General features: G+C 38.6%; 1 protein-coding gene across 1 annotated transcript in view; it reads left to right on the plus strand.

The window, feature by feature from the left end:
• NLN (neurolysin) overlaps positions 1-20379 on the plus strand; it is a 322838-nt gene extending 302459 nt beyond the window's left edge. Inside the window, 3 exon segments of the mRNA XM_053701341.1 lie at positions 8571-8647; positions 8650-8709; positions 19396-20379. Of these exon segments, the coding sequence (XP_053557316.1) occupies positions 8571-8647; positions 8650-8709; positions 19396-19527 (269 nt within the window). The 3' untranslated portion in view covers positions 19528-20379.
• The last annotated feature ends 696 nt before the right edge of the window (positions 20380-21075 follow it).

Genomic DNA, 21075 nt, shown 5'->3' on the forward strand with positions numbered 1-21075 from the left:
GGCTATGACTGCTATTCCGCCTTCAAATAAATGTAAAATGTCTCTCCTAACTTCTCAGAAATCTGATGAAGTTTCTATTGATCGACAGCAAACTGAAGTGTCTTCTGCTGATGAGGATTTCTCTGGCTCAGAGGATCCTACTTCAGAGAGTGAAATTGATAAATCAACCTTTCTTTTTAAGATTGAATATATTTGTTCTTTATTAAAGGAAGTATTATTTACTTTGGGTATTGAGGAATATAGTCCTCTTGATAATAAGACTAGCAAACATTTGAATTCTGTTTTTAAAACTTCTGACGTTACTCCTCAAGTTTTCCTATTCCAGATGCTATCTCTCATATGTTTACTAAGGAATGGTCTAAACTTGGTGCTTATTTTAACCCTTATTCTAGGTTAAAAAAGCTATATCCTTTACCTGTGGCTAATTTAGAGTTTTGTGAAAAAGTCACTAAGGTTGATGGGGCTATTTCTACTCTTGCATTCATTTTATGATCCTTTAGATAGGAAGATTGAATCTTATTCCATGGCTGATGTTGCTGCTGCTTCAACATTTTGGTTGGACAGTTTAGCTCAACAATTAACAGATCCTGAGTTGTCTAGCATTGTTCTTTTACTTCAACATGCTAATCATTTCATTTGTGATGCTATATTTGATGTTATTAAGATTGATATTAAATCTATATCTTTAACTATTCTTACTAGAAGAGCTTTATGGCTTTAATCTTGGAATGCTGATATGGTGTCTAAATCTAGATTACTATCTTTATCATTTCTGGGTAGTAATTTATTTGGTTCTCTATTGGATTCTATTATTATCTCCACTATCACTGGGGGAAAGGGAGTTTTTCCGCCCCAAGATAAGAAATATACGGGTAAATTTAAAGCTCCCAATTGTTTTTGTTCCTTTCGTCTGAATAGAGAACAAAACACCTCTCCTTCCCCTAAGGCCTCTGGCCCTAATTGGAGACCATCTCTGAATTGGAATAAATCCAAGCCTTATGAAAAAACAATTCCAGTCCCTAAGACTGCATGAAGGTACGGCCCTCAAACCAGTTCAACTGGTGGGGGGGCAGACTGAAATTATTTTAACACATTTAGACAGTATCTGTTCAAAATCATTGGATTCTGAATATTGTTTCTCAGGGGTATCTAATAGGTTTCAGAATAAGACTTCCCATGGAAGATTCTTTCTTTATCATGTTCCAACAAAACCTGTGAAGGCTCAGGCTTTTTGAAAGTGTGTTTCAGACCTAGAGCTTTCAGGGGTTATTGTTCCAGTTACTCTGCAGGAATGGGGTTTGGGTTTTTATTCAAATATATTCATTGTCACCAAAGAAAGAAGATTTGTTCAGACCAATTCTGGATCTGAAATTTTTAAATCGTTTTGTAAGAGTCCCAACTTTCAAGGTGACTATAAGGACTAAGCATCGGACGCAATCCCCTTTGCTCGTTTTCATACAAGGCCTCTACAGCTTTGCATGTTGCACCAATGGTGCAGGGATTATACTCAGATATCACAACTGATATACTTAAATCCCAACACTCAACTCTCTCTGACTTGGTGGTTAGACCATCACCTTATTGTCCAAGGGGCCTCATTTGTTCATCTCACTTGGACTGTGATCACAACAGATGCAAGTCTCACAGGTTGGGGAGCTGTCTGGGGATTTCTGACAGCACAAGGGGTTTGGTATCCTCAAGAGGCGAGGTTACTAATCAATATTTTAGAACTCTGTGCTATTTTCAGAGCTCTTCAGGCATGGCCTCTATTGAAGAGAGAACTTTACATTTGTTTTCAAACAGACAATATCCCAACAGTGGCATATGTCAATCATCAAGGAGGGACTCGCAGTCCTTCAGCAATGAAGGAAGTATCTTGTATACTTCCTTGGGCGGAATCCAACTCTTGTCAAATTTCTGTGATTCATATCCCAGGTGTAGACAATTGGGAAGCGGATTATCTCAGCCATCAGACGTTACATCCAGGGGAGTGGTCTCTCCATCCAGATGTGTTTTTTCATCTTGTACAGATGTGGAGTCTTCCAGAAATAGATCTGATGGCCTCCCATCTAAACAAGAAGCTTCCCAGATACCTTGGTTTTGCCAACCTGCTTATATTTTCCCGCCTCTGGTTCTTCTTCCAAGGGTAATCTCCAAGATCATAATGGAACAATCTCATGTGTTTCTGATAGCACCAGCATGGCCTCACAGGTTGTGGTATGTGGATCTTGTCCGGATGTCCAGTTGCCAGCCTTGGCCACTTCCTTTAAGTCTAGACCTTCTGTCTCAAGGGCCGTTTTTCCATTAGGATCTCAAATCTCTACATTTGAAGGCATGGAAATTGAACGCTTAGTGCTTTGTCATAGAGGTTTCCTGACTCAGTGATTAGCACTATGATACAGGCTCGTAAGTCTGCTTCAAGGAAAATGTATCATCAGGTTTGGAAAACCTGTATTTCTTGGTGTTTCACTCATGATTATTCTTGGCATTCTTTCAGAATTCCTAGGATTTTACAGTTTCTTCAGGATGGTTTGGATAAGGGTTTGTCTGCAAATACTTTGAAAGGACAAATTTCTGCTCTTTCTGTCTTATTTCATAGAAAGATTGCTAAACTTCCTGATATTTACTGTTTTGTTCAGGCTTTGATTCGCATCAAACCTGTTATTAAATCTATTTCTCCTCCTCGGAGTCTCAATTTGGTTTTGAAGATTTGGTTTTTGAAGATCCTTTTGAGCCTATACATTCTCTGGATATTTAAATTACTTTCTTGGAAAGTGTTATTTCTTTTGGCTATCTCTTCTGCTAGAAGAGTTTCTGAATTGGCTGCTCTCTCTTGTGAGTCTCCTTATCTGATTTTCCATCAAGATAAAGCTGTTTTGCAGACTTTATTTACATTTTTGCCTAAAGTTTTGAATTCTAACAACAATAGGGAAATTGTTTTTCCTTCCTTGTGTCCTAATCCTAAGAATACTCTTGAAAGGTCTTTACATTGTTTGGATGAGGTAAGAGCTTTGAAATATTATGTTGAGGCTACTCAAGATTTCAGAAAGACTTCTAGTCTATTTGTGATTTTTTTCTGGTTCCAGGAAAGGTCAGAAAGCCTCTGCCATTTCTCTGGCATCTTGGTTGAAACTTTTGATTCACAAAGCCTATTTGGAGGTGGGGCAGTCTCCGCCTAAGAGAATTACAGCTCATTCTACTAGATCTGTTGCCACTTCTTGTGCTTTCAAGAATGAAGCTTCAGTTGATCAAATTTGCAAAGCAGCAACTTGGTCTTATTTGCATACTTTGACTAAATTTTACCATTTTGATGTGTTTACTTCTTCGGAAGCAACCATTGGTAGAAAGGTTCTTCAGGCAATTGTCTCAGTTTGATTCTAGTGCGTTTGATTTGAGTTTTTTTTAAATTTTTAAGAAAACTGAATGATTTTTTTGGATTAAATTTCTCAGCGGATTTAGCTGTTGTTATTTTATCCCTCCTTCTCTTGTGACTCGTGGATTTCCACATCTTGGGTATTATATTCCATATGTCACTAGGTCATGGACTCTTGTCACTTACATAAAAGAAAACATAATTTATGTAAGAACTTACCTGATAAATTAATTTCTTTCATAGTGGCAAAGAGTCCATGAGACCCACCCTATTTTTTGTGGTTATGTTTTTTTGTATAAAGCACTTTATTTTTTACAGTTTCTCTTTTAATATGCTTTTTACTCCTTTTTCACACCTCACTTCTTTGTTACACGTTAAATTAAGGTATGTGTGAGGTGGGAGGTGTATTTATATGCTTTTTGAGGTTTGGGAAACTTTGCCCCCTCCTTGTAGGAATGTATATCCCATACGTCACTAGCTCATGGACTCTTGCCACTATGAAAGAAATTAATTTATCAAGTAAGTTCTTACATAAATTATGTTTTTTTAACTTCAGAGATGGTATAAACAAGTACAGCCAATCAGATGCTGTGTCACCTGCCCTATTGAAAGTAAACAGTCTGCTTACTGTCTAATGGATTGTGCACCTTTCTGAAGACAGAGCAAAGATGAGGCAACTTAGTATCCTTAAATTGATTTCTATGGCTACAGCTTCCGATTGGCTGTTTCTAAAGTTTTAGGCCTAGATTTGGAGTTCGGCGGTAAAAGGGCTGTTAACGCTCCGCGGGCTTTTTTCTGGCCGCACCATAAAATTAACTCTGGTATCGAGAGTTCAAACAAATGCTGCGTTAGGCTCCAAAAAAGGAGCGTAGAGCATTTTTACCGCAAAAGCAACTCTCGATACCAGAGTTGCTTACGGACGCGGCCGGCCTCAAAAACGTGCTCGTGCACGATTCCCCCATAGGAAACAATGGGGCTGTTTGAGCTGAAAAAAAACCTAACACCTGCAAAAAAGCAGCGTTCAGCTCCTAACGCAGCCCCATTGTTTGCTATGGGGAAACACTTCCTACGTCTGCACCTAACACTCTAACATGTACCCCGAGTCTAAACACCCCTACCCTTACACTTATTAACCCCTAATCTGCCGCCCCCGCTATCGCTGACACCTGCATATTTTTTTAACCCCTAATCTGCCGCTCCGTAAACCGCCGCCACCTACGTTATCCCTATGTACCCCTAATCTGCTACCCCTAACACCGCCGACCCCTATATTATATTTATTAACCCCTAACCTGCCCCCCACAACGTCGCCGACACCTGCCTACACTTATTAACCCCTAATCTGCCGAGCGGACCTGAGCGCTACTATAATAAAGTTATTAACCCCTAATCCGCCTCACTAACCCTATCATAAATAGTATTAACCCCTAATCTGCCCTCCCTAACATCGCCGACACCTAACTTCAATTATTAACCCCTAATCTTCCGATCGGAGCTCACCGCTATTCTAATAAATGGATTAACCCCTAAAGCTAAGTCTAACCCTAACACTAACACCCCCCTAAGTTAAATATAATTTTTATCTAACGAAATAAATTAACTCTTATTAAATAAATTATTCCTATTTAAAGCTAAATACTTACCTGTAAAATAAATCATAATATAGCTACAATATAAATTATAATTATATTATAGCCATTTTAGATTAATATTTATTTTACAGGCAACTTTGTATTATTTTAACCAGGTAAAATAGCTATTAAATAGTTAAGAAACTATTTAATCAGTTACCTAGTTAAAATATAACAAATTTACCTGTAAAATAAATCCTAACCTAAGTTATAATTAAACCTAACACTACCCTATCAATAAAATAATTAAATAAACTACCTACAATTACCTACAATTAACCTAACACTACACTATCAATAAATTAATTAAACACAATTCCTACAAATAAATACAATTAAATAAACTAGCTAAAGTACAAAAAATAAAAAAGAACTAAGTTGTACAGAAAATAAAAAAATATTACAAACATAAGAAAAATATTACAACAATTTTAAACTAATTACACCTACTCTAAGCCCCCTAATAAAATAACAAAGCCCCCCAAAATAAAAATTCCCTACCCTATTCTAAATAAAAAAGTTACAAGCTCTTTTACCTTACCAGCCCTGAACAGGGCCCTTTTCGGGGGCATGCCCCAAGAATTTCAGCTCTTTTGCCTGTAAAAAAAAAACATACAATACCCCCCCCCCCAACATTACAACCCACCACCCACATACCCCTAATCTAACCCAAACCCCCCTTAAATAAACCTAACACTAAGCCCCTGAAGATCTTCCTACCTTGTCTTCACCATCCAGGTATCACCGATCCGTCCTGGCTCCAAGATCTTCATCCAACCCAAGCGGGGGTTGGCGATCCATAATCCGGTCCAGAAGAGGCTCCAAAGTCTTCCTCCTATCCGGCAAGAAGGGACATTCCGGACCGGCAAACATCTTCTCCAAGCGGCATCTTCGATCTTCTTCCATCCGGAGCGAAGCGGCAGGATCCTGAAGACCTCCAGCGAGGAACATCCATCCGGACCGACGACTGAACGACGAATGACTGTTCCTTTAAGGGACGTCATCCAAGATGGCGTCCCTCGAATTCCGATTGGCTGATAGGATTCTATCAAGCCAATCGGAATTAAAGGTAGGGAATTTTCTGATTGGCTGATGGAATCAGCCAATCAGAATCAAGTTCAATCCGATTGCTGATCCAATCAGCCAATCAGATTGAGCTCGCATTCTATTGGCTGTTCCGATCAGGCCAATAGAATGCCGAGCTCAATCTGATTGGCTGATGGATCGGCCAATCGGATTGAACTAGATTCTGATTGGCTGATTCCATCAGCCAATCAGAAAATTCCTACCTTAATTCCGATTGGCTGATAGAATCCTGACAGCCAAATCGGAATTCGAGGGACGCCATCTTGGATGACGTCCCTTAAAGGAACAGTCATTCGTCGTTCAGTCGTCGGTCCGGATGGATGTTCCGCGCTGGAGGTCTTCAGGATCTGCCGCTTCGCTCCGGATGGAAGAAGATCGAAGATGCCGCTTGGAGAAGATGTTTGCCGGGTCCGGATGTCCTCTTCTTGCCGGATAGGAGGAAGACTTTGGAGCCTCTTCTGGACCGGATTATGGATCGCCAACCCCTGCTTGGGTTGATGAAGATCTTGGAGCCAGGACGGATCGGTGATACCTGGATGGTGAAGACAAGGTAGGAAGATCTTCAGGGCTTAGTGTTAGGTTTATTTAAGGGGGGTTTGGGTTAGATTAGGGGTATGTGGGTGGTGGGTTGTAATGTTGGGGGGGGGGGTATTGTATGTTTTTTTTACAGGCAAAAGAGCTGAAATTCTTGGGGCATGCCCCGCAAAGGGCCCTGTTCAGGGCTGGTAGAGGTAAAAAGAGCTTGTAACTTTTTTTTTAATTTAGAATAGGGTAGGGAATTTTTTATTTTGGGGGGGCTTTGTTATTTTATTAGGGGGCTTAGAGTAGGTGTAATTAGTTTAAAATTGTTGTAATATTTTTCTTATGTTTGTAAATATTTTTTTATTTTCTGTAACTTAGTTCTTTTTTATTTTTTGTACTTTAGCTAGTTTATTTAATTGTATTTATTTGTAGGAATTGTGTTTAATTAATTTATTGATAGTGTAGTGTTAGGTTAATTGTAGGTAATTGTAGGTAGTTTATTTAATTATTTTATTGATAGGGTAGTGTTAGGTTTAATTATAACTTAGGTTAGGATTTATTTTACAGGTAATTTTGTTATTATTTTAACTAGGTAACTATTAAATAGTTCTTAACTATTTAATAGCTATTGTACCTGGTTAAAATAATAACAAAATTACCTGTAAAATAAATCCTAAAATAGCTATAATATAATTATAATTTATATTGTAGCTATATTATGATTTATTTTACAGGTAAGTATTTAGCTTTAAATAGGAATAATTTATTTAATAAGAGTTAATTTATTTCGTTAGATTAAAAATTAATTTAATTTAGGGGGGTGTTAGTGTTTAGGGTTAGACTTAGCTTTAGGGGTTAATACATTTATTAGAATAGCGGTGAGCTCCGGTCGGCAGATTAGGGGTTAATAATTGAAGTTAGGTGTCGGCGATGTTAGGGAGGGCAGATTAGGGGTTAATACTATTATGATAGGGTTAGTGAGGCGGATTAGGGGTTAATACATTTATTATAGTAGCGCTCAGGTCCGCTCGGCAGATTAGGGTTAATAAGTGTAGGCAGGTGTCGGCGACGTTGAGGGGGGCAGATTAGGGGTTAATAAATATAATATAGGGGTCGGCGATGTTAGGGCAGCAGATTAGGGGTACATAGGGATAACGTAGGGTGGCTGCGATTTGCGGTCGGAAGATTAGGGTTAATTATTTTAAGTAGCTGGCGGCGACGTTGTGGGGGGCATGTTAGGGGTTAATAAATGTAATACAGGGGTCGGCGGGGTTAGGGGGCAGCAGGATTAGGGGTACATAAGTATAACGTAGGTGGCGGTCGGCAGATTAGGGGTTAAAAAATTTTAATCGAGTGGCGGCGTGTGGGGGGGACCTCGGTTTAGGGTACATAGGTAGTTTATGGGTGTTAGTGTACTTTAGGGTACAGTAGTTAAGAGCTTTATAAACCGGCGTTAGCCAGAAAGCTCTTAACTCCTGCTATTTTCAGGCGGCTGGAATTTTGTCGTTAGAAGCTCTAACGCTCACTTCAGAAACGACTCTAAATACAGGCGTTAGAAAGATCCCATTGAAAATAGAGGCTACGCAAATGGCGTAGGGGGATCTGCGGTGATGGAAAAGGTCGCTGCTGAAAAGTGGAGCGGTTAGTACCCTTTAATCACTGACTCCAAATACCAGCGGGCGGCCAAAACCAGCGTTAGGAGCCTCTAACGCTGGTTTTGACGGCTACCGCCGAACTCCAAATCTAGGCCTTAGTGAATAAAAAAAGGAGTTGGCAGCCGGGTATGTTTAACCAGGGTTCTACGACAGTGCCTACTTTGTGCTTATTCTCTTTGTACTCTGTGTGTCCTCAGTGTACCTGCAACCTAATATATATAAGCGAAAATAGTACATGTTTACTGTCCCTTTAAAGTTACATGGAACTTTGCTTATTGTTAGTTGTTCTTTATGTTTTTGTAGGTACGAACACTGCCAGCTACTTTTGGCCTTTATGGCTGGGAGGATGATGTCAATACTATGGTTATTTGTGGAGTGAGGGTGCTCTCCATGGATATGTTTTTTTAGCTGTTTCAAACAACAAGGAATAATGAATCCAGAGGTATGACATGTTGTTTAAATCATTAAATTTGTTGTTGTGGCCTTGTAATTTATGCATCACAGGCCAGAATCTTTTTAACACTTTTGCAAATACTGTATACTAATTAGATAAAGAGAATCATTTGCCAACTGATATCTCCTGCTTCTGTATGGGTCATTAGGTTATTTTAACTGACCCTGCTTTCATATAGCAAAAAAAAATGTATAATCCACTGCACAACATCCTGATTTATCCTAGAGCTCCTTATTACAAATATATCTTAGACAAATCAAATTGTCTATTGCTTTTTTTTCCTCTTATATTGTCTCCAGTGCTAAGTAAGTGTTTAATAAATACATTGTGAGAACAATAGCAAACATGAATTAACCAACTAATGCATAAGGAGTCAGTTGCCCTGTTTCACAGGAAGCTTACAATCTATGTGCTTGATTGGAATGATGAGAAAGCTTTGAGGGGGGGGCAGTCTGTGATGTATACTAGGTTTATGCTTAGAATTTTATTTTAAGGAGCTAAATATATGTTTGTCTGAATATTTCAAAAGGTATAAAATTTGAGAGGACATTTTAAAAAGCAAGAAAAGGAACTACCAAACGTTAAGTGGTGCACATGAAAAGTCTTCCAGACTGTAATGAATGGAAAATCTAGTACTCCCTACTCAAATACTAAATACCTTTTTATAGAATCAATATTTTATGGTCTGTAAAGATCATATATGCCTTAAATAGCAGTCTTAAATAGAAACTTCCAAAGAACATAAGTTGCTCCCCCTTTATCCACCAACTGGTCACAGTAAAGGGTCCCTCTACAACACAACCACAGGAGAAGGGCACTTCAGTTGTATATTAACCATTAAATGGACATGAAAACCAAACATTTTGTTTCCTGATTCAGAAAGAGCATACCATTTTAAAAAAGTTTACAATTTACTTTTATTATCACTCTATTCTTTGCAAAACTGCTGCCATATAGTGCCTACTGCCACGTGCAACACTCCTGAGGTCACCTTCCTGATTTTCAACAAAGGATATTATTAAATTTGATAATAGAAGTAAGTGGGAAAGTTGTTTAAAATTACATGCATGTCTGAATCATAAAAACAAAATGTATGCTTACCTGATAAATGTATTTCTTTCTTGACACGATGAGTCCACGGATCATCTAATTACTAATGGGATATATCACTTCCTGCCCAGCAGGAGGCAGCACAGAGCACCACAGCAAAGCTGTTAAATATCACCTCCCTTCTCTCCCATCCCAGTCATTCGACCGAAGTAAAGGAGAGAAAGGAAGCAACAAGGTGCAGAGGTGTCTGAAGTTTATAACATATTAACAACCTGTCCTAAAGCACAGGATGGGCTGTGGACTTATTGTGTCAAGAGAAGAAAGAAATTTATCAGGTAAGCATAAATGTTGTTTTCTTTCTAATGACACGATGAGTCCACGGATCATCTAATTACTAATGGGTAATAAATACCCAAACTAGAGTACACATATGATAAGGGGAGGGACAAGACAGGGAACCCAAATGGAAGGCACCCACTGGATTGAAGAACCATACTCCCAAAAGCGGCCTCAGCTGAGGCAAAATTGTCAAATTTATTAGAATTTTGAAAAAGTGTGAAGAGAGGACCAAGGTTGCAGCCTTGCAAATCTGTTCCATAGAAGCTTAATTTTGAGATGCCGCATGAGGAAGCAACAGCCCTCGCGGAATGAGCCGTAACTCTCTCTGGAGGTTGCTGTCCAGCAGTTTCATAGGCAAAACGTATGATACTCTTCAACCACAAAGAAAGAGAAGTAGCCGTAAGCTTTCTGGTCCCTTAAGTTTCCCACAGAAAACCACAAACAAGGCAGAAGACTGACAAAAATCCGTTAGTCGCCTGTAAATGAAATTTTAGTGCACGTCCACGTCCAAATTGTGCAGAAGCCCTTCCTTCTGAGAAGAAGGATTAGGACACAAAGAAGGAACAACAATCTCCTGATTAATGTTCCGGTCAGAAACTACTTTAGTGAGAAACCCTAATTTAGTACGTAAAACTACCTTATCCGAATGAAAAATAAGGTAATGAGACTCATACTGTAATGCCGAAAGCTCCGAAACTCTCCGAGCAGAGGAAATAGCAACAAGAAACAAAACTTTCCAAGATAACAACTTAATATCTAAAGAATGCATAGGCTCAAACGGAGCCCCTTGAAGAACCTTAAGAACTAAATTAAGACTTCAGGGAGGAGTAACTGGTTTGAACACAGATAGAGGCGCTGGTTCTAAGGGATCTCCAAAGGATTTTTCTCTAGTTTCACAATTTCCCAGAAGAATCTGTCTGTATCTGTGTTCAAAGAATTATCACATTGGCATAGTATGTCCTGAGCACCTTAATACATAAGTGCTTTATACTCACAGAATAATATCAGATAAACGGCTCTACAGGTGATTTCACAATCTTCCCAAAAAGGGTTCTGTCTGTATCTGTGTTCAAGAATATCACATTGACATAGTATGTCTGTGCACCTAAATATATAAGTTCAGTATACTCACAGAATGATATCAGGCAAACAGCTCCACAGGTGATAGCACAAAAAAAACAACGATCAGGAAAAGGAAAGAAGCTGGCTTTTATTTTATTTTTAAATAAAAAATAAACATTTTTATTTAAAATAAAAAAAAATCCAGCTTTTTCCTTTCCTGTTGTTTTTGTGTGAAATCACCTGCTGTTTTTTTTTGTGATATCACCTGTGGAGAGCTGTTTTGCCTGATATCATTCTGTGAGTATACTGCACTTATATATTAAGGTGCACAGACATACTATGTCAATGTTATATTCTTTGAACACAGATATAGACAGAACCCCTTTTTGGGAAGATTGTGAAATCACCTGTGGAGCCGTTTATCTGATATTATTCTGTGAGTATACTGCACTTATGTATTAAGATGCTCAGACATACTATGCCAATGTGATATTCTTTGAACACAGATACAGACAGAATTCTTCTGGGGAAATTGTGAAACATAGAGAAAAAATTTAGAGATCCCTTAGAACCAGCGCCTCTATCTGCCAATATACATCGTTTGTACAGCTTTGAGAGAGACTGTTTGGAAGGCAAGCAGTTCTAACTAAGGGAAGTAACTATCCTATGTATACTCTTTTTTTGTTCTGGTTTGAACACATGCCTGATCCTGACCAAGGCCTGACAAAACAAATTGTACGTCTGGTATGTCCGCCAAACGTTTATGCAACAAAATAGACAAGGCAGATATTTGTCCCTTTAGGGAACTTGCCGATAATCCTTTCTCCAAACCCTCTTGGAGAAAAGACAGAATTCTAGGAATCCTAACTCTACTCCAAGAGTAGCCTTTGGATTCACACCAAGATAGAAATTTCCGCCATATCTTGTGGTAAATCTTTCTAGTCACAGGTGAATCATGGTCTCAATAACCGACTCCGAAAAACCCAGCTTGGATAAAATTAAGCGTTCAATCTCCAAGCAGTCAGCTTCAGAGAAACTAGATTTGGATGAAGGAAGGGCGCTTGAAGTAGAAGGTCCTTCCTCAACGGAAGTCTCCAAGGTGGAAGAGATGACATATCCACCAGATCTGCATACCAGATCCTGCAAGGTCACGCCGGTGCAATGAGGATCACCGACGCTCTCACCTGCTTGATTCGAGCAATGACCCGAGGAAGAAGAGCGAACGGAGGAAATAGGTATGCAAGACTGAAATTCCAAGGTACCGCCAGAGCATCTATCAGTACCCGCCTGAGGGTCCCTTGACCTTGACCCGTACCTCGAAGCTTGGCATTCTGCTGAGATAATTTTAAAACTGTTTCCATTTCACCAAGGAATCCAGATTCACTGTGAAAGTTATAGATATAGCGAAAAAAACAATCAGGGGTGGAAATGTATATAAAATCCTGTCAAAAAAGGAACTGTATTGGATTTGGAAATTGGATACAGATAATCTTGAGAGCAGAAACCTGCCTCTGGGAGCAAAATTCTTGAACTCTAGTTTGTATCCCTGGGACACTATGTCCACTGCCCAGGGATCCTGAACATCTCGAACCCAAGCCTGAGTGAAGAAGGACAGTCTGGCCCCTACAAGATCCGGTCCCGGATGGGGGGTTAGGCCCTTCATGCTGATTTTGATTCCATAGTAGGTTTTTTGGATTGTTTTCCCTTGTTCCAAGACTGATCGAGTCTCCAGGAAGGTTTGGACTGCTCCTGCTTGGAAGAGGAAGTGGAAGGATTTCCCTTGAAATTTCGAAAGGAACAAAAATTACTCTGACGTCCCTTTTGTTTGTTTCTATTATCCTGAGGGAGAAAATGACCCTTTCCTCCCGTAATATCAGAGATTATTTCCGTCAAACCCGGTCCAAACAAGGTCTTTCCCTTGTAAGGAATCACTAAAAGTTTAAGTTTAGATGATACATCCGCAGACCAAGGTTTTAACCATAAAGCTCTGTGGGCAAGTACAGCAAAACCCAAAAATGTTTCTCCTAGTTTGATAACCTGTAGAGAAGCATCCATAATAAAGGAATTGGCCAACTTAAGGGCCTTTATCCTATCCTGGATCTCTTCAAGGGGGTGTCTGTCCTAATAGCATCAGACAACGCATCAAACCAGTATGCCGCCGCACTAGTGACGGTAGCAATGCACAATGCAGGTTGCCATTGTAAATTCTGGTGTACATATACCTTCTTAAGTAACCCCTCCAATTTTTTGTCCATAGGATCCTTAACAGCACAACTATCCTTTATGGGGATAGTAGTCCTCTTGGCCAGAGTGGAAATTCCCCCTTCCACCTTGGGTACTGTTTGCCAAGACTCCTTGATAGAGTCCTCTATGGGAAACATATTTTTAAATATAGGGGATGGAGAAAAAGGGATACCCGGTCTCTCCCATTCCTTAGCAATGATCTCAGTAGCTCGATCTGGTACAGGAAAAACCTCCACCAAGGAAGGTACATCAAAATATTTGTTTAGCTTACTGGATTTCTTAGGATTAACTACGACCATGGTGTCGCTGTCGTTCAATGTAGCTAAAACCTCCTTGAGTAACAGACGGAGGTGTTCTAGCTTAAACCTGAAAGATACACCTTCAGTATCAGCAGGAGGAATTACATTGTCAGAATCTGAGATTTCACCCTCAGATGCTACCGAAGTATCCTCCTCCTCAGTCTTCTGGGAGGGGGCATTCGACATAGCAACCACTGTGTCAGTAACCTCACTCTTTGAATGTTTATTTTTCCTCTTGCGCTTTCCCTGCAGCATGGGAAAAGCAGACAACACATCAGAAACTGCAGAGGACATGAGGGAAGCGATGTCTTGCAACGTAACCTCAGGAGGAGTCAGAGAGGAAGCGCAGGGCACTGCATGTGTGGTCGGTAAAAGTTGGGACGTTTGAGGAGAAAGCTGCGGCATAAATTGAACATTGTCATTAAGCTCCTAAACAGCATCCGCCTTAGAAAATCCTGGCTCAGAAAAAAAGTTTATCCCTGTAATTTAAAGTTCTCTCAATACATGAGGAACAGAAAGGGGTTGGTGGTTCCACATTGGCATCAAAACATAAGGAACAAGTGACATTTTGCAGGGCCTCTTGGTCCATTCTGACTCACAATGGATAAAATTATCAAATAAAAGGCTTAAATTTTAATAAAAATTAAAACAGGAAAAAAATGTTACTGTCTCTTTAAATTTTAAAACGTAACTTTTTTACTTCTCTATGCAGAGAGGACTAAATAGCTACACAAATACTGCAGATCACCTCTACACCTCAGCTTAACTTTGCTGAGGTGCCTACCTGCCCTGCAGACACCGGCTACAATCCCCTCAGCAAAAGATCCGGAACTCGGCTGTAGATCAAAACGAACCGCTGTCCGGTCCAAAACGCATGCCTTTACACTCAGAGGAATATGCTTATTATGCTCTTATTCTTCCCGAATCAGGAAGTGCAGAAAAAGTGCCACGCAACACAAATTGCCGCCTCACATAGCTCCGTCCATCGTGGGCGTCTCAAAAAAAGGAATCTCCCGGTCGGCATCTTATACTAAAGTTAAGCCGCCGGGAGCAGTGAAACCACCTCAATACTGAGCCTAGAATACCTCCTCAGCCCCAGTGCCTGCATAAAGTGCTGCCTACATAAGTCCCCTCCTTTTATCCATAGGAGGATTTAGTCCCAAGTAAATAAACTGCTACAACTTCTTCTGAGTTCTTTTTCTTTATTTCCCAGACCCAGAAAAATAAGTCAGCACTTACCTCTTAAATCTGCCAGACAGCAAGGCAGCTCACTAGGTTTGAGAGGTCCTCTCCCTCACATCGACCTGTGGAGAAAAAGATAAAGACTGAGTAATCTTACTCAGGCTTTCAGAGATAGGGCAGCATACATTACATGGGTGGCGCAGTGAGAATTATGTCCCACAAGTTCCCATTGCTCTAAACCCACCACTGCTCTACTGAAGAGACTGATATGGACTACGACTACACCCCAGAACAAAGCAGCACAATCATGTAATACTTTATAAAATAATAAAATCTTTCTTGTAGAATCTATTACTAACATCTAACTTTACCACTTCCTTGCTCTAACGTAGGCAAAGAGAATGACTGGGGTGGGAGGGAAGGGAGGTGATATTTAACAGCTTTGCTGTGGTGCTCTTTGCTGCCTCCTGCTGGGCAGGAGTGATATATCCTATTAATAATTAGATGATCCGTGGACTCATTGTGTCATTAGAAAGAAAGAAATATTTAGGGCTAGATTACGAGTGGAGGGCTAAATATCGTTTGTGTGCAAGCGATATTAGCGCTCCAATGAGTAATACCAGCACATGCTAATGTGTGCTGGTATTAAGAGTAAAGCGCAATGTGAACGCGAGCTTGTGTTCGCATTGCTAGGGAGCATTGCGCTCACGAGAGCGTACTTCCATAGGCTCCAATGGGAGCCTCGTTCTGATGCCGGCATCAGAACCTTGCGCAGCAAAGGGTTAAGTAGCGATGGCAGCATATTTTTAAATTTATATGTATATGACTTTATACATATATATTTATGTGTTAATATGTGTATATAAGCATATACATATATATTTACAGGGAACACACAGTTCCCTTAGACCGCAATGTAAACCCCCTTTTAAGTGCCGGTTTATTTTCTAACACCCCACTCCCACCAACTTTAGCCCCCAAAACTGCCTAGTGCAGTTATTTTTTATTTAGCCTTGTTTAATAAAAAACTATAGTGCCCTCTATTTTGATGGCTGGTTAATTATCGCACGTTCGCAAACGGGCAAATTTGCCCGTTTTCAGCGGCACAATAATTTAGCGCTCCACTTGAAATCTGGTCCTTTGTGTTTCATGTCCGTTTAATATAAGCAGATATATAGGTGCTCCCTAATGGTGCTATGCAAGCAGGATTGTTAGCAGTGCCTTAGCTATTTGACACAGTATAACTCCAGGCTTATTTCCACCATACATAGGCTGCCAGACCAAATAATCCTAAATATTATATAGAGGTTACTTCCTTGTAAACATTGTTCAATATGTTTGGTACGTAACATTTGCTTATGCATTACTTTTTTGTTATGATTTTGTGTAAGCACATTTGTATAATAATCAGCAAGGTTGTTCTAAACACTAAAATGCTATTCATAAAACAACTTAACAGCAATACGAGTCTCTTGGCTGAATGCTGTAAACCTGATCTATATAGTGACTGTCATATAGCTGGGAGCTACTAACAAACAGACTGTTTGGGTAGCATCAATGGGGTGCACCACTTTGTGAGTGTATTTGTTCACTGTTTTTATATGTAATACACAATTAATTAGCTTGCCCTTCTCCTGTTTTTATAATTTTACAGTGGAATTAGTGGGGATGATTATTTAAATGTAGATTAGTATAAAAATAGATAATATTTCAGTGCTTTTAATGTGACAAATCCAGGACTTAGCAATAACTTATGAAAACTTGCTTCGGATTTCTGAGACTGCTTCATATTTCTGCTCACAATGGATGAGATTTGCACACACAGCTGAGTTTTCCTTTTATAGGGTGATTTTACTGATCCATTGATATGATGTGGAGAACAAACCTCAGTGCGTCATTCTGTCTCCGTTTGACTAGTCATATCAACAAAGGGTAGGGGCATTTTCTGGCATAGGCCAACTATACCTGTACATTAGGATTTAGGGGGGCTATACATTTTGAGGGGTGATGTTTTCCCACTCCTATAGTCTAATTTCTCTGTTCTCTTCATAGAGCACTGGATATTAAAAAACATGTGCAATTAACCCTTTCCCTGCCATTTTGTATTGCATTTTAATTAAAACATTTTTAACATCCAAACACTTTAATATAAAGAATCATGAGCCACAATTCTGATGCTAATTTTTATTTCTGAACAGGTTTCATAGTTTAAAAGCGTGATGAGAATATTTTGTTTTTACAACTTTACAAAATAACGGCTAGATTACGAGTTTTGCGTTATGAGGGGTGAGATGCTAACTTGCAAGTTATTGTCACCGCTCACTTCCCTACAGCACTGCTATTACAGGTTTTAAAAAAAAACGGCATTATCAGGCTGAAAAAAAACCTAACACCTGCAAAAAAGCAGCGTAAAGCTCTGTAACGCAGCCCCATTGATTCCTATGGGGAAACAAAATTTATGTTTACTCCTAACACCCTAACATGAACCCTGAGTCTAAACACCCCTAACCTTACACTTATTAACCCCTAATCTGCCGTCCCGACATCACTGACACCTACATTATATTTATTAACCCCTAATCTCCCGTCCCCAATGTTGCCGCACCTACCTACACTTATTAACCCCTAATCTGCCACGCCCAATGTCACCACTATAATAAATATATTGACCCCTAAACCGCCATACTCCCGCATCGCAAACACTAGTTAAATATTATTAACCCCTAATCTTCCGCCCCCAACGATGCCGCCACTATACTAAATTTATTAACCCCTAAACCTAAGTCTAACCCTATCCCTAACACCCCTAACTTAAATATAATTAAAATAAATCTAAATAAAACCTACTATCATTACCTAAATAATTCCTATTTAAAACTAAATACTTACCTGTAAAATAAACCCTAAGCTAGCTACAATATAACTAATAGTTACATTGTAGCTATCTTAGGTTTTATTTTTATTTCACAGGTAAGTTTGTATTTATTTTAACTAGGTAGAATAGTTACTAAATAGTTATTAACTATTTACTAACTACCTAGCTAAAATAAATACAAATTTACCTGTAAAATAAAACCTAACCCAAGTTACACTAACACCTCATCTTACACTACAATTAAATCAATTACATAAATTACAAAAAAAAACCCACTAAATTACACAAAATAAAAAAAGAATTATCAGATATTTAAACTAATTACACCTAATCTAATAGCCCTATCAAAATAAAAAAGCCCCCCCAAAATAAAAATAAAAAACGTAGACTAAACTACCAATAGCCTTTAAAAGGGCCTTTTGCGGGCATTGCCCCAAAGAAATCAGCTCTTTTACCTGTAAAAAAAAAAATACAAAGAACCCCCCAACAGTAAAACTCATCACCCACAAACCAACCCCCCAAATAAAATCCTAACTAAAAAAACCTAAGCTCCCCATTGCCCTTAAAAGAGCATTTAGCTCTTTTTCAAGTGCCCAAACCCCTAATCTAAAAATAAAACCCAATAATTGTAGTGTAAGGTTAGGTGTTAGTGTAAGACAGGTTAGGTTTAATTTTACAGGTATATTTGTATTTATTTTAGCTATGTAGTTAGTAAATAGTTAATAACTATTTAGTAACTATTCTACCTAGTTAAAATAAATACAAACTTACCTGTGAAATAAAAATAAAACCTAAGATAGCTACGTTATATTGTAGCTAGCTTAGGGTTAATTTTACAGGTAAGTATTTCGTTTTAAATAGGAATTATTTAGGTAATGATAGTAATTTTTATTTAGATTTATTTTAATTATATTTAAGTTAGGGGGGTGTTAGGGGTTAGACTTAGGTTTAGGGGGTTAATAAATTTAGTATAGTGGTGGCAATGTTGGGGGCAGCAGATTAGGGGTTAATAAATGTAGGTAGGTGGCGGCTATGTTAGGGGCGGCAGATTAGGGGTTAATAATATTTAACTAGTGTTTGTGATGCAGGAGTGCGGCGGTTTAGGGGTTCATATGTTTATTCTAGTGGCAGCGAAGTCTGGAGCGGCAGATTAGGGGTTAATAATTTTATTTTAGGTTTTGCGATGTGGGAGGGCCTCGGTTTAGGGGTTAATAGGTAGTTTATGGGTGTTAGTGTACTTTTTAGCACTTTAGTTATGAGTTTTATGTTACAGCTTTGTAGCGCAAAACTACTGACGTTCAGTTTACAGTATGGATCTTGGCGGTATAGGGTGTGCCGCTAACTTTTTGGCTTCCCAGGCAGACACGTAATACCGGCGCAAAGGAAGTCCCATTGAAAAAGGACTTTTTTAAAGCTGCGGTAATTACGTTGCGTTACGGCCAAAACAGTGTGCGGTGCCCCTAAACCTGCAAGACTCGTAATACCAGCGGTAGTGAAAAAGAGCCTTAACGCTGCTTTTTCACTCATAATGCAAAACTCGTAATCTAGCCGTAAGATTGTTAATATGTGATATTAGCAGACCTATGTTTGACATTAAAACTGATAGAATTATTTCCCTTCTAGGTTGGCATGAAATACAGAAACCTTATACTGAAACCAGGAGGATCAATGGATGGCATGGATTTGCTGCAAACATTTCTAGGCCGTGAACCTGACCAAAAAGCTTTCCTTTTGAGTAAAGGATTGAAACCATAAAATAACATCCTTTCTAGGGTTTATAAGTTTACCATGGTTTGAAACTATGCCAGTACTAAGGCTGCCAGCTTTTAGGAATTTAACGTTGTGCCAAATCATACAGCCTTTTTGTTTTTTAAATATGTATGTGTTTGACATGTACAGATCAGACAGACCTTTGTTTGGTTTATGATAGATAAAACTGGAATTTATAAATAAAACTGTATGTTCTTGACTTTGTAAAAGCAAAATGAATTATACTTCATAATAAAAAACAGTTGTGTAACTTAACAAAAGGTAAAAGTTGTTTTTTTTCTTCTTGCAAATAGGAGCAGATTGAAATGTACACAGCAGAGTTAATTTTTAAAGGGACATAAGTAATTTTTAAAAAAAATCTATGCTCTATAGATAATTCACCACATTGCAAAATAACTGCATGCAAAAAAGGGCTAGATTACAAGTGGAGCGCTAACATTGAAATATAGCGCCCAAGCTAACTTGCCCTCATATTACAAGCTGAAAGTAAATGCGACCGAATGAGTGCAAACTAAATTTGTGATACTCAGGTTAGCTTGACTGAAGACCTCGTATTAAAGGGTTAGGGCTAAACAAAAGTTGCACCAAGCACAACACAAATGCATTAAAATAAAGTGTTACATATATATATATATATATATATATATATATATATATATGCACAGCATGATGTATTTATTTTAACCAGCACATATTGTTTTAATTATGTCTATGATTAAGGCCATAGGCCGAAACATGTCAGACTAAGAAAATTGCTTTTTTGCTGTTTGCTGCTAGATGCATGTTGCAGAATTTCCTTTTAATTTTTGTTGAATAAATTTGGACTTTTTAATCAAAGCAAGTGCCGGCTGTCCTGTTTAATTTTTCTATATACACTATCTGATATAACTTTTTTAATTGTAATATTTATGTGAATAATTTATAAGGGTTCAAAGGAATATGGTATATGACAAGGTGTTTGAATGGAAAGAATGGATATACACATGTATGTACGTCTAAATGTGTTTATATATGTATATATATATATGTGTATACATGTGCATTTATATATATGTGTATATATGTACGTATATACAGTTGTGCTCATAAGTTTACATACCCTGGCAGAATTTATGATTTCTTGGCCATTTTTCAGAGATATGAATGATAACACAAAAACTTTTCTTTCACTCATGGTTAGTGTTTGGCTGAAGCCATTTATTATCAATCAACTGTGTTTACTCAAAAGTTTTCATACCCTGGTGTTTGGCCTGATAACATGCACACACGTTGACACAAAGGGGTTTGAATGGCTATTAAAGGTAACCATCCTCACCTGTGACCTGTTTGCTTGTAATTAGTGTGTGTGTATAAAAGGTCAATGAGTTTCAGGACTCCTGACAGACCCTTGTATCTTTCATCCAGTGCTGCACTGACGATTCTGGATTCTGAGTCATGGGGAAAGAAAAAGAATTGTCAAAGGATCTGTGGGAAAAAGGTAGTTGAACTGTATAAAACAGGAAAGGGATATAAAAAGATATCCAAGGAATTGAG

This window comes from Bombina bombina, chromosome 2 (genome assembly GCF_027579735.1).
Source record: "Bombina bombina isolate aBomBom1 chromosome 2, aBomBom1.pri, whole genome shotgun sequence".
Lineage (NCBI taxonomy): Eukaryota > Metazoa > Chordata > Amphibia > Anura > Bombinatoridae > Bombina > Bombina bombina.